The 13928-nt window shown below is 38.4% G+C and overlaps 1 protein-coding gene across 1 annotated transcript in view; it reads right to left on the bottom strand.

The window, feature by feature from the left end:
• The window catches only part of RYR3 (ryanodine receptor 3), a 3250282-nt gene that overhangs the window by 1975464 nt on the left and 1260890 nt on the right, over positions 1-13928 (bottom strand). The window contains exon 19 of the mRNA XM_044074157.1: positions 2501-2693. Within this exon, the coding sequence (XP_043930092.1) occupies positions 2501-2693 (193 nt within the window). The remainder of the gene's footprint in view (positions 1-2500; positions 2694-13928) is intronic.

Genomic DNA, 13928 nt, shown 5'->3' with positions numbered 1-13928 from the left:
CCACTGTATGATCATCACAACATTTGATAGAGTACTTGCTAACCTGGGAAGAGAGGTTACAAAGGTTTGGCACTTTATCTCAAAACTAATTTATTTATACATTTTAGAAGGAACTGAACTAAATACCTCAATAAGTCCTTTAGGACTGCCACTCTCTAACCTAAAAAAGTCCAGTAGGTGTATTTATGTTCCAAACCTAGCAATCTATTTCTGCTTCTTACATTTTTAACATGATGAATATCCACAAATATCAGGTCACCAACCTGACCTTTATGGTACTGTATAAAATGCTAACTAACAGGATGACCTAAATGGCCACTTTTGATATTCCAAATGTACTCCCAAATACATATTTGTTACATCCTAGATTTTATGCCTACATATATCATTTGGAAAGGGCAAAACAAATTGTAAATTACAAAGGTGGTGATACATGTAATAATTCCCCTTCAATTCCATACGTACAATTACCATAATGTAAACATTTCTTAAAACTTCCAGAGCTACATTTAGTGCAGTCTTTCTTTTATTTATTTAGCAATAAGAATGTTTTCAAATGTTTCCCTTTAGAAAAGATATCTGACAGAAAACTTTCCAGTGAGATTAAATGTTACCTTTTACCTGCTACAGAATTGTATTTAATAATAAATGCAAGTGGCTGTTCAGCTATTTCATCACCCCTAGGTTTACCTAATAGCAATCCATCTCTACTAATATTTGACACTTTCATTAAATCCCTTACTTCCTTTATCCAGTAATTCCTGAGAACAGCCATGCTGTAGGAAAAACTTGTTTTATAAGTTCTGCATACTCAAAATAATGTACCACATCAAATCAATTACTTCTGTACCTCAAACACTGCACATACCCATAAGCAATAACCCTAAATGCCTTATTATGATTATGATTAAAGAATGTACTCTTGTTAAATCTTGCTGTAGTGTTATTTAATAAATATCTTTCATTAGTTATGCATCATCAGTAAGATGATTTGACACAGTTAAAGTTGCAAAATAATAGAATCCATTAAATAATTACTGTCTTAAACTTCATTATTTACAGAGACCAAACAAAAGAAGCAAAAACCATGGGCTCTGAAAGAACAGTACTTCAATAACTCAAAATGTTCACTCTAGTACAATGATGTAATGTGTTAGAAGGACAGAACAGAAAAATAAGCAATGCATCTACCTGTAAAGTAGTTGTCTTTGGATAAAAACATAATGAACATTAGTGCTATCAGGCTCCTGCATTTAATGAATGATAAATCATAAACTACAAAAAAGATTCACACAAGATCTGCTTAGCTGCTGCCATGAGATAACAGGAAACTGCTGTCCTAAACCAGTGTTTGAGATAAAATACAGTGATCCGGTCACATCTTAAGCAGACAATGATAACTCTGACAAAGGATGCTGAATGAAACCTCTGTTATGGGCGTGCCATCTGCCTGAAGGAATAAAGTCAAATATAAACCAAGATAATACTGTCTATGTTTCCCACACACACAGTGCTGCATCATGCTGTATTTTTACAGAGCTGTAACCATCCAATATTATATTTGACAACCCCATGAATCAATATCCATATGCATCACACATATGGCCCTTTATAGCAGCTGCACTGTACTAAACTGCACACACACCCACACGCACCCACATGCACCCGCACACACACACCCACACGCACACACGCACACACGCACACAAACACACACACGCACACACACACATGTAAACACAAAGTATGCATATATATATAGTGATATATATATATATAAATATATTGATATATATATAAATATATGGATATATATAATATATATATATATATATATATATATATATATATATATATATATATATATATATATATATATATAAATAAGATCACTACATAATCACGAACGTTTGGAATACCGAATCCCAAAATCTCAAGACCATATAGCCGAAAACCCTAAATACCGAAAGACCAGAAGTGTAAAATTCAAAATCCTGATATTCGGAGATATTGAAGTAGCGCTTCTGGTGTTGCAGTTTGTTGATAGACGGGTGAAAGTTCAGGAAAGTATCTATGTGTAAGTGTGCTGGTTAGGGGCTTTAGTGTGTGTTAGTGTGTGATGCGACTGTGATGTGTGTGTGTGTGTGTGTGTGTGTGTGTGTGTGTGTGTGTGTGTGTGTGTGTGTGTGTGTGTGTGTGTGTGTGTGTGTGTGTGTGTGTGTGTGTGTGTGTGTGTGTGTGTGTGTGTGTGAGTGATTATGTAGTGATCCTATATAAATATATACATATGTTAGATCTATGCACATCCTTTTAGCTTTAGCTTGGGTTGCAGCTAAAAAAGAAGAGAAAGAGATCAGGAGTAACCAGTTCACTTCTCAGGTTAACAGTTAAATAAAATATGGATGTTATAATACTGGTGGAGATGTGATGTTGGTATCACTGATTTTTTATGACAAGCTAAATGTTCCAACATATTTCTAATACAGTTAAAACAACTTACTTTACACCTGCTGAGAAGCTCACAACAGGAAAGAACAGTCCATCTGTGTTGAAATTTTCAAACATGCCCTGCACTGGCTGCCCGTTGATACGGAATGAAATACTCGGCACTCCCAAGTCCAGACAGCAGCTTACAACATCATCTGACATTAACAAGTGCTGGTTTATAGATGCAACAGCTCTGGGAACACGCCCTAGTGAAAGAAAAAAATATATATTTTAGTTGCTGAAACACTGCTTCATCCAGAAACTATGCAATTATAAAGTAATCTTTGACAGCAGTAATGTTTTATTTTTTGTGGTTAGGGTGGATAAGACCTGCCTCATGCTAATTTCATTGGGGTAAGATGACCAGCGCTATTGGAGAAGGTTGTTTAAGTTATCTATACTTTGTGAGTATCCAAAAATCTTTAGGTGTGGTAAGTATGGTGGGTTAGTTTGCTCATAACATTTTATATGCAGCAAGGTAGAGGCAGTCTTTGCTCCTACATCTTCCTCCTAAGTAAGCATTTTTCTACTGCACTTTGCTGGCACAGAGATCACCTTATTGAATTAAATGTTTATTCTAGATAGGACTCCATATTAATACCAGGTTACTTCATGGTCGTTTTGTATTAGGGCTTCTGTTATTTCTCTAATCAGCTTCAAGTTTCATGTCCATAAAAAGAAAAAAAGTGAAAAAAAAATAATGGGGGGGGGGGGTCTCATCTCAGCCTTAGTTAAATTGGGTTACCCTTCTACATATTTCTGTCCAGTCCCACACAGTGTTTGTCCTTGAATATACTACAATAGTCGGGTCTGACTGTGATGATACTCATCAATATGTAACTGTGCTTTCCAGGGGCAGCCTCTAAATTTTCAACCTGACTTGTATTAGTTAAAACTACAATTATATTATTATTTTCTGATGGATGCAAATAATTCACATTTTTTCAGTTGTGACTCAAACTACCTGCATAAATCCTACTAAAGAAGTATACGAGTCATAGCTAGTGTGTTCAGTAAAAAAAGAGAAAAGAAAAGGTTGCTGTCTCTGTTTTAAAACCCCCAGAAAAATTGCTTTCTCTAATAAATATTCAGGGTGTTATGCCCACTGTAAACTCCCACCTCCATACTTAATACAAATAAAGATGCCCTGCAATGAGAGGATTAGCTAGGCCACTTGGAGGCAGGATGAGACCCTAGTTTTTTTTTCTTTTTTTTTTTTTTGTAAACAGGGGTGGGAAAAAACCTCGACAACAACTTTTCACAAAAACATAAGAGACCAAGAGGCTCAAACAGGAAGTTTTATTGAAACAGTTCTCCAAATGCATAATACACTTCTTTACATGCTCCATTCCATATACCTGATATACCTGATTAAAACACTCATCCTAAACTGCGATCGAGCTTATTACACCATTAGTGCTGCTCTAAACCCACTGACTTCACATAATCACCTCTTTCTTTCATGTCTCTCTTAATTCCCCTAACCTATCAAATTAGTCCAGCCCTTCTACTTCTCCTGCTTTATTCTCCCTTGTATATTCCACTTACACAACTGTACGTATATCTGGTTTGTTAGAACTCCCACGTATATACTTTGTCAGAGGGTCCATACTTACTGAAATGTTAATTACCATTGCTATAGAAGAAGATGCTATTGTGCAACATCAGACTTGCTAAACAGAGAATACAAAGACTGAATACTTTCTAATGTCTATGTCTGCAGCCAGGGACTCCATTCTACGTGCATAAAAGAGTCACATTCATCTGTTACTTTATTTTTTCACTGCCTTTCTCACATCCAAATAAAACACATGGTAAATGAAAATGAACATGCCTTATCCAGATATTAGCTTATAACATCAATTTACCAGTTCAGATTTTGGCAAGATCTACATCTATTTGCAGGTGCAGTCCAAATGCCAGCAATAACATAAAAAGTTATACTTTGTCTATGGTTTACTATCAAAGTATTGAAAATCAAATGATCAACGTTAACAAATGCTAAAATAAAAATACTGAAAGTCGTATTATCAAACTCACAATATCCAACAGTGGAAAACTTGTAAAATAGGTGCTGTCATCATTACAAGCATCGTACAGACATTGTCGTCCTTCTGAATTGACATCAATACAACTGTGCTTGTCTTGCAGTTGTATACAACTTAAATTGACAGTTTTGGCATTAGCACTGCAGGAATACTTGGATTTAAATGTTAATGTATAACTTGGTGAGTAAAACTGAAACTGTCAGTATCAAGAATAGCTGTAATAGATGCATAAGTAAGCATCCTTTTATATGTATTTTAAATAGGACAAGTTTGAAAAACTGAATATGTCGGACAGTAGTGATACAACCCCAGGTAAAGTGGGATCCACTTATATCACCACCAAAATGCAGAAAGGGAAAAGGCTATTAAATATTGATGGCTACCAGTACTACTTAGAAAGAAGTAGAGATAGCAAAAACTACTGGTGCTGTATTAGGAAAGCAAAGGATAAATGTAAGGGGCATTGTGTGGGTGAGTTTATAACTAATGGGGAACGACTGTTGAAAAGTACTGGCCATTTTCATGGGCCTAACTTAGAAACATTTTAGGAAGCTCTAGTACTATAAAGAGATGTGCTGAGACAACTCAGGAGGAGCCTTGCAGAATTGTAACGGAGGTAATGGCCAGCACCTCAACTGATATAGCAACATGCCTACCTAATACAGATGCCTTGAAACAGACTGTGCAAAGAATTCGCAGGAAGTCTAGAGAGGTTCAAGGCTCTGAACAAATAATATTGAAGGATCTAACTGCTTATATGTTGCCACTTAAGACAGGTACATTCATAATAAGCCATGGTGAATGTACTGAAAGTACTCAATCAGTTGTCATACTTAACAACTGTTAATAACTTACGAACTCTATGTTCCTGTGAAGTCATTTTGATAGATGTAACATTCCCTTTAAACACCCATGAGTGTAAGCAACTTTATACTTTCCATTGCAATTTACAGGGTAATATTACTGGTAAGGTATTTCCAGCAGTATACAGTGTTCTAACATCTAAATCTGAACAAATATACAATTATTTTTGGAAATTGTTATTGGAAGTATGTCAGGAACATGGGTTGCTTTTTAAACCTGCAATAGTTTTGAGCAATTTTGAAAAGGCAGCAGTTAATAGTGTGAAACATAATCTTCAAGATTCCCGTGCATTAGGTTGCTGGTTTCATTTCTGTCAGATAATTTGGTGTCAGGTGCAGAAACTGAGGCTTACTGTCGAATTTGGTAATGATATCCACTTTGCTTCTCTCTGTAAACAAATACCATCATTGGCGTTTGTTTCCCCCGATGAAGTTATGCCAACATTCCATCTTAATGAGAGTGATATGCCTGCTTATGGTAAACCATAATGTGAGTTTTTTAAAGGTAATTACTTATTGGGCAGACCTCAGAGAAGTGGCATGAGGCATGCCTCTACACAGCATATTCCACCGTTACTTGAAGTAGCATTTTGGAACCAGTCACATACATGTATGATGGGATATCCACGCACTCAAAATAGTGTTGAGGGGTGGGATAGGAGGTTGAGGAGTTTGCTTGGAAAAAAGCAATTGTTTTTGCATGATGTGCTGCATGTTATATGCTTGGAACAGAACCATGTTGAAGATAAGAGGGCTAGAATGATGAGTTGTTTACCTTTTTCAGCAAAACGTAGGCATCTTGTTGATAGGGAGTTGTTGTTTCTGAGGCTTCTTCAAAAGTGGAATGGCTTCACTCCAAAGGGTCTTATGGAGCTTGTAGCTAAGCACTGCAGCTTTTGGAATGCGAATTACATCTTTCAGTTACACTATCTGCTAGCAAGCATTTATACATGTTTGAATTATTACACAATTCTAAGTGATTTCACAGCTATTCATAGCAAAAAAAAACACGATGTTTAAGTGAGTGTGTTGGATGTACTGCAATATTTTCAGCATGTACTGTTTACTTTGAAGGAGAACTTTGAGGGAAAGTTACATGACACAGGAATTGATTACGGTGTTATTCTCATTCACATCATGGTTTGCGTGTTTAAAGTTGTTGTACATCTTTAACAGTTTGGGATGGCCACTGCACAGTGTGTGGAACTTCAGCAAGTTGAAAAATACAAAAAAAAAAATCTGCCGACATTATTATCAACACCTAAATGTCGACTTAATTTGTAGATCTTTTAACCTAAGTAATATGCATGAAGTCGATCAAATGCGTTGATGTTACCGTTGTTCGCACACTTTAATATCGGTATTTTGATAGTAAACCCTTTGTCTACTATGCTACATACAAAAAGTAGCAATGCATGGCATATATGAACAATGAGGGCAGGCATTCAGAGGTGTGCATTGCTGACATTGTGCAATCCCCCCCAGGGATGTTGTTGCGTTGTGAGTCATCGTGACCCCAAAGGCAACTTACTTAGGCAAGTACAGGAATGATGATTTACTGACAGAATGTGCTGCCAATATGAAATTCTCACACCATTCTATTGCCTTTATAAAATATTAAGCCAGGGCTGTCATAGGAAAATGAAAGTTATGTACTTACCATAACTATAGACCACTTAATTCCCTGAACTCCATCTTAGTACCTCAGATTGGGTTTGTCCCTTACCATACAGATAAAGCCTAGTTATGACCAAATATTAGAAAGGAAATAACCAATCAGAGAGGAGAGAACAGGGAAACAGACAGGACTGTCCTCAGACAGAGTGTGGAGTGGCAACCACCCAGTCATCTGAAAGCTATATCTATCAATTTGGAAAGGGGGCAGGAGGGAGGTAGGTTGAAAATCAGATAACTTGGTTGTATTATTGTAGTAAGTACATAACTTTTGTATCCTATGTTGTCTATTTTCATCCAACTCAACATATGAGACAGATTCCCAAATTGTCTTTCTGGGTGGCATCAAGGAAGGGCATTCCTAATTATGGTGGAATGAAAGGAAAAGCAGTATCTAGATTGTACATCCTGTTTATAATGAGTCACAAAGATATGGACTGTGGTTATGTTGCTGCTACACAAATGCCATCAGTGGGCAGCCTCCTTAAAAAGACCTTTGAGGTAGCTACTGCTCTACTAGAATGAGCTTTTGGTTTGGATTGTAAAGATATGCCCTTCTCATTATAGACAAAGGAAATGCAGACTGGCAACCACATTGAAAGTGTAACCATTGCAACATGTCTTCCAAGTTTTGGTTTTAATAAGGCAATAAATTGAATTCTCTTGTCCAGTAAAGCTAGAATCTGAGTTGATGATGAACATCTAGCATGTATAAGATATATTCCCCTTTGTTTGAAAATCTGGGTGGGGGATATTGGTAAAAATATGGATTGTTTCAAGTTTGTTTCTGATGTTGCCTTTGTAAGGAATGATGCATTAGTCCTGACAAAAACTCCATCCTTATGTAAAATCAAATAGGGAAGTTTACATCAGAGTGCTTGTTATTCTGAAATTCATCTGGCTGAGGTGATTGCCACCAAGAACATTGTTTTCTAAGTTAGATATTTAATATCTAACGTGGCCACAGGTTCAAATGGGGGGGTTGTGTCAGAGCTTGGAGCATGATGGTAATATCCCCATGAAGGGAACAGGTCCCAAATGGGAGGACATAAAAGAAATGCCCCCTTTAAAATGTGAGATCTTCAATGAAGCTATGGAAGTGACATTGTGGCCAATATGATCATTTTAAATTTCTTCTATTTGGAATTTGATGGTATAAAAACTAGAGCCTTTTGAAAAAATACATACAAGAATTCCAAGATAAAGGGGATGGGTGCAGAGAAAGGGCCACAGCCCAAATAGAAAATATTCTGTATTTGCTATATCTTTTTTGCAGCAGGCTTCCAGTAAGCCGATAGAATCTCAGCAACCATACTCTGAAGCCTGGCATCTCTGGCTATGATCAGAAATGGAGAAACCAAGAGTTTGGTTTCATTGTGGTCTGGTCCAGAGGAGGCAATCTGGATGGGTGAGACAGAAGATCTGGATATTGATCCAGCATCCAAGGAGGATGTAGTAGCAGAGGCTACAGGAAAGGGAACCATGTTTGTTCAGGCCAGAAGAGGGCAATAATGATTACTTTGGCCTTGCACTGTCCGGTTTTCTGAATTAATTTGCTCATGAGTGGTAATGGGGAAAAGGCATAAAGTAGGCCTGGTGGCCAACTGTGGACTAGGTCATCCTTCAGTAATTGACCCTGTGGAGGGATCAGGGCAAAAGTAACTGCTGCATTTGTTGTAGAGGTAGGAGGTGAATAGGTCACAGCAAGGTTGGCCCCCAATAATGAAAAATTAAAGCTGACACTGTTGGACTGAGGGACCATGAATGAGGCATTAGGACAGTCATTTTCAATTTGCCTGCTGGAGCACTGCAAGACACTGGGATGTGTGTTGCTATCAGAAAACTGAGATGGCATCACCCACTGCCAAACTGTGATAGCATCTCGACACAAGGGGTTAGAAGAGGTTCCTTTTTGTTTGCTGATGTACTATACGACTGCCATTTTGTTTGTCTGTTTGTATGGAAATCACACCCTTGGTGAAGACACCTTTGAATAACTGCAATGCTGACAGAACCACCCAAATCTCCAAGATATTGATGCGAAGATTGGCTTCTAAGGTTGATCCTGTACCTTGGATCATCCTCTCTTTGAAATGCCCTCCCATCCTAGAAGGGTGACAGCTCTAGTTTCTACTGCTACTGGTAGATCTGTGTAAAAGAGCTGGCCTTTGGTTACTGAACGGAAGGTTACCCACCAAGCAATGTGTTCCTTGCAAATCTTTGTGAGTCAAATCTTTGCATGTAATGGGTGAAAGTTCTGGGACCACTGCACTGCTAGAGTGTATTAAAGGGCTCTCATATAGCAGGCCATCAACATAATTGCAAGGTGGATGACATTACACCTAGTAGACACATGAACAACCGTGCTAGAGGAGAGGAATAATGGATCACGTGTGTGACCAATAGATGCAATGACATAACCCTATGGTAAGCAAGGCTGACAATTTGCAGAGTTGTGTTGAGATGGCTTCCAATGACTATTCGCTGAGTTGGTAACAACTCTCACGTGGTGAAATATACTGTTATACCTAGGTCCAGTAACCATTGAAGCAAAAGGTCCAAGTGATGTAGCAGCAGATGCTTGGAGGCAGCAGTCAGGAGTCACAAAAAAAAAAGAAGAAATAGATGCATTTTGGAGACGTATCTATGAAGATCCTGTGGAACACAACAAAGCTGCTAAATGGATAAAAGAAGTAAAAGAACGAATAAGAAGTTTAAAGGTACAGGAAATAAAATGGGATGAAGTAACAGCCATAGAGACTGAAACAAAGGTACGGAAAGCCTCTAATTAGAAAACCCCAGGCCCAGATGCAGTGCCTAACTTTTGGTTAAAAGTATTAACATCTTGCTTGAAGATCTAGCTATGAGTAAGAACTAGTTATATGCACACTCCGAACAGACATCAATCTGGCTAACAAAAGGTAAAACAATGCTCCTACTTAACAGTGAATCTGCAAGCTACCCTCAAAATTACAGACCAATAACTTGCTTTCCGACAACGTATAAACTATACATGGGAATTGATGCCGACAATATATAGCCACTTAGAAGAAAACTCAATTATGGCAGTAGAACAAAAGGGAAATAAAAGAAAGTCATATGGAACAAAGGATCATTTGTTGTTAAACGAAGCCATAGTGGAGAACTGTAAAAAGGGGAAGAATCTAAGTATGGCACGGACTGACTACAAAAAAGTATTTGATAGTATCCCACATTCATGGATAAAAGATTGCTTAAAAATGTTTAAGATACATCCTACACTGATCGACTACATTACAGTAACCATGAAACAATGACAGACCACTTTGCAATTAAACCATGATAAAGGACAAATTATTATCCCAGGGATAAAAATTCAAAGAGGGATATTCCATGGTGACATTCCTTCACCATTGCTGTTCTGCCTTGCCCTTAACCCATTAAGCTGTTTACTTAACCGCTTGGACCATGGCTACAATTTGGCACATAGAAAACAACAAAGTCTAAAGACTTCACATCTTCTATCTGTCGATGATTTAAAACTGTATAGCTCATCAGATGAGGAACTGAAAACACAGCTGCAGGTTGTCAAAACTTTTTCAGATGATATTAGAATGCCATTTGGCCTTGATAAATGTTCAAAAACAGCCTTTAAAGCAGGAAAACTGCAGCACCAGGAAAACATCAGTTTGGGACAAAAATGTGATAGAACTTGAGCAAGAGGGAGTGTATAAATACTTGGGAATTGATGAAGGATCAGCAATAAAACACAAACAAATGCGAATAAAACTTAGTAAGGAATATTTTAGAAGACATACATTAATCCTGAAAACAGCATGACATCTTGGAACAAAATCCAAGCAATAAACCAATTTGCTCTTCCTGTCCCAACTTACAGTTCTGGAATGAATGATTGGCCCCAAAACATGTTACATAGATCAAGTATTAAAACAAGAAGGATGCTTCATGCTCACCAAATGATCTATAAAAATCAGTGCATACCAAGATTATATACTCCCCGTTCTTAAGGAGGGATGGGCCTCCTTGAAATTGATTACATGTACAGATCTGCAATCTTGGGAATCCATACATAGCTGTTGACCTCACTAGACCCAAACATAGTGAAAGTTTTGAAACGTGAGGAGAATAAATCTAAGATGACTTCCCTGGTTAACCTAGCAGAAGCATATCGGTGTCAAGCAGGAATGGAAATCAAACCAGAAGTAGATAAAAATCAGGCAGCAACTGAATATGCCAAAAAACAAAAGAAAGAATATAACGTGAAGGATCAGATGAAAAGGCAAGAAATGTGAAAAATGCATAAATATAGTTGCAAATATCGAAAACTGGAAGAACCTCACGTTGATCAGGAATGAGCGCAGGAATGGTTAAGGAGAGGTGAATTCAAACCAAGAGATGAAAGGTTAATATTGGCATTTCAAGACAGTAAGCTATGTACATGCTGGTTTACAAAGTCCGTTGAACATGTGGGAGAAACAGGCAAATGTAGGTTTTATAAAACTGAACTGGAAACAGCCGCACACCTCATTGCTGGTTGTGATATACTAATGGCAGAAGGACTGTATACTGAAAGGCACAATAATGTGGCAAGACTGTTGCACTGGGGATGTGCAAACATTATGCTTTTGAAGTGGCTGAAAAGCACTAGAAACATAAGCCACAAAGCATCATAAAAAATGCTGAAGTTTACATCACATGGGATCATCCATTACCAACAATTCAAAAGATAGATGCTAGAAAACCAGATATAGTGGTCCAAAAAGATAACAAGAGTTGCATTGATCATTGAAATCACTACATCCACTGACTACAGTGCCTTGTGTACAGAGAGACATAAAGGTATAAAATATCAGGATCTGCAAGCAGAAATGAGAGCAATGTGGAAGAAAGATACCCAAATCATTCCAATAGTAGTAGGAGCAATGGGTCTTATAAAAAAAAAGAGTCTAAAATCTTATTTAGATGCACTACCTATACATGTAACTCCATACAAACTGTAGAAGCAGTCATTACTGGGCACATTGCGGTGTTGCGAAGAGTACATTTGGCTGATATCAAAGAGTGAAACAATACTAATTTCATGAACTTTAGTCGTACTTTGACTTAGGAATGATGTCCATTCCCATCATTGTATTAGAAACCCAAGGGATTTGGAGAAATTAAAAAATAAAGTGATCATGGAAGCCCTGGTTATATTGTCCACCTCTGCCTCTTGGGTAACATCCATTAGAATTTGCTCCACCTCTGCCATGTGGAGGTCTATCAAAAGGAGAGTCCTGATAAGAGTGCTGTGACTTATGAAACTATATCTTTTTCCCAGCCCTCTGGTTCCTAGAGAAGGATCTTTGGGGAGTGAAAAAAATGGATGCCCACTGCAGAGTGAGTCTTATCATCCTGCTGGCTCCTGGTTACTGTGCCTTTAACTTTGGGCCCAAAAAGTGTGCAGCCATCATATGGAGCATTGATGAAGGATGTCTAGAAGCCTTCTGCGAAATCACAAAGACACAGCTAGGCAAGCCATCTTACTGTAAGCCCTGTGCCTACAACCCTGACTGAGCCATCAGTTGCATTAGAAATTCATCACATGGCTATGTTAGAGGTTAACTGCAGAGTACAGAACTGGGAGTCCACTTTCTTTTGGATATACACAGGCAAAATTCCAGAGAGAGACTTGGAAAGTTCCTTAGTCAAGATCTCTGAAATCTGATGACATGTACCAAGTAATTCAGTGACCTAAGGGCAAAAGTCACTAGTGAGTAAGCCCATTTCCCAAAGCTTTCCAATTCTCTAGACTCTCTGTTAGAGAGATGGACAGAGGATCTCTGCTCAGATAATTCCTTTTTGGTGGCTGTTACTATGACTATACCATCCAATGGTGGACCTTTGTTCCAATGTTTCCTGTCCTTCATACCTGCTAAAGTCCTATCTTGTTTCTTGGGTATCAACTCCTCCACATCAATGTCCTTCCAAACATGTTTTGCCATGAGATCAAGAAGGGAAATCAACAAGTGGTACCACTCAGGACAATATCAATCCAGAACTGAAGGCTTCCAAAAATACAGATTTGTCTGGTGAGGGATCTTCCATGGACCATCCCCCTCTCTGCTTCATAAGCACAAGGATTTCACCAAAAGCGTTGTCTTCTGAGGGTGACATGGGGGAACCCTTGCCCTCATCCAAGGCTGTATCCTCTGTAAAAGAATCTAGTGAAGATTCATACGTGCTTTTGCTGGCACATCTGCTTCTTATGAATTGGTTCCGTTGGTAGGTCAGATGGTTCAGAATCAGACTGGGAGCTAATGTAGCATGTTGTTTCAGAAGCTCGAGGTCTCAACTGCCCCTGTCTTGCAGGAAGATGAGAAGATGATGTCACAGGATCTAGTTGGGTTTTGGGTAGACCTGAGCTTGACAAAAACTCCATTTTTTTTTGGGTATGCCCAAAACCCTTCAAACAGCCTCAAAAGCTGAAGCCATTGTCAGAACCCATGGTCTCCTAGGATGCAAAGACAAGTGAGAACCCTCAGTTCTAAAAAACCCTGGCCCTGAGCCTAGCCTCATACCTGAGTCCCTTCTTCATCCAAAGATATTGGAGTTGAAAGAGACAGGGAAGCTGTTGGTGTCAAAGTAGATTGTACTCACAGCACTGATATAGGCACTTTGCAGTTAGTTGGATTCAAGACTACTGGAACCGAAGGATGGACCAGAACAGGCAAGCTAAGTTGGGGGGGGGGGTAGAATGACCAATATTCAGTATGGTCCCTGGGGATGGCACCAAAAGAACACCAACCTGGATCTGCACTCTCATGAACTTTCTCATCATTTTGTCGACATGATACTCTGTCAAGCTTCAAGATGA

The sequence above is a fragment of the Protopterus annectens genome, chromosome 6.part0 (genome assembly GCF_019279795.1).
Source record: "Protopterus annectens isolate FY-2018-M chromosome 6.part0, PAN1.0, whole genome shotgun sequence".
Classification (NCBI taxonomy): Eukaryota; Metazoa; Chordata; order Ceratodontiformes; family Protopteridae; genus Protopterus; species Protopterus annectens.
The sequence above is the reverse complement of the archived record's forward strand: the minus strand, read 5'-3'. Positions and strand labels throughout refer to the sequence as shown.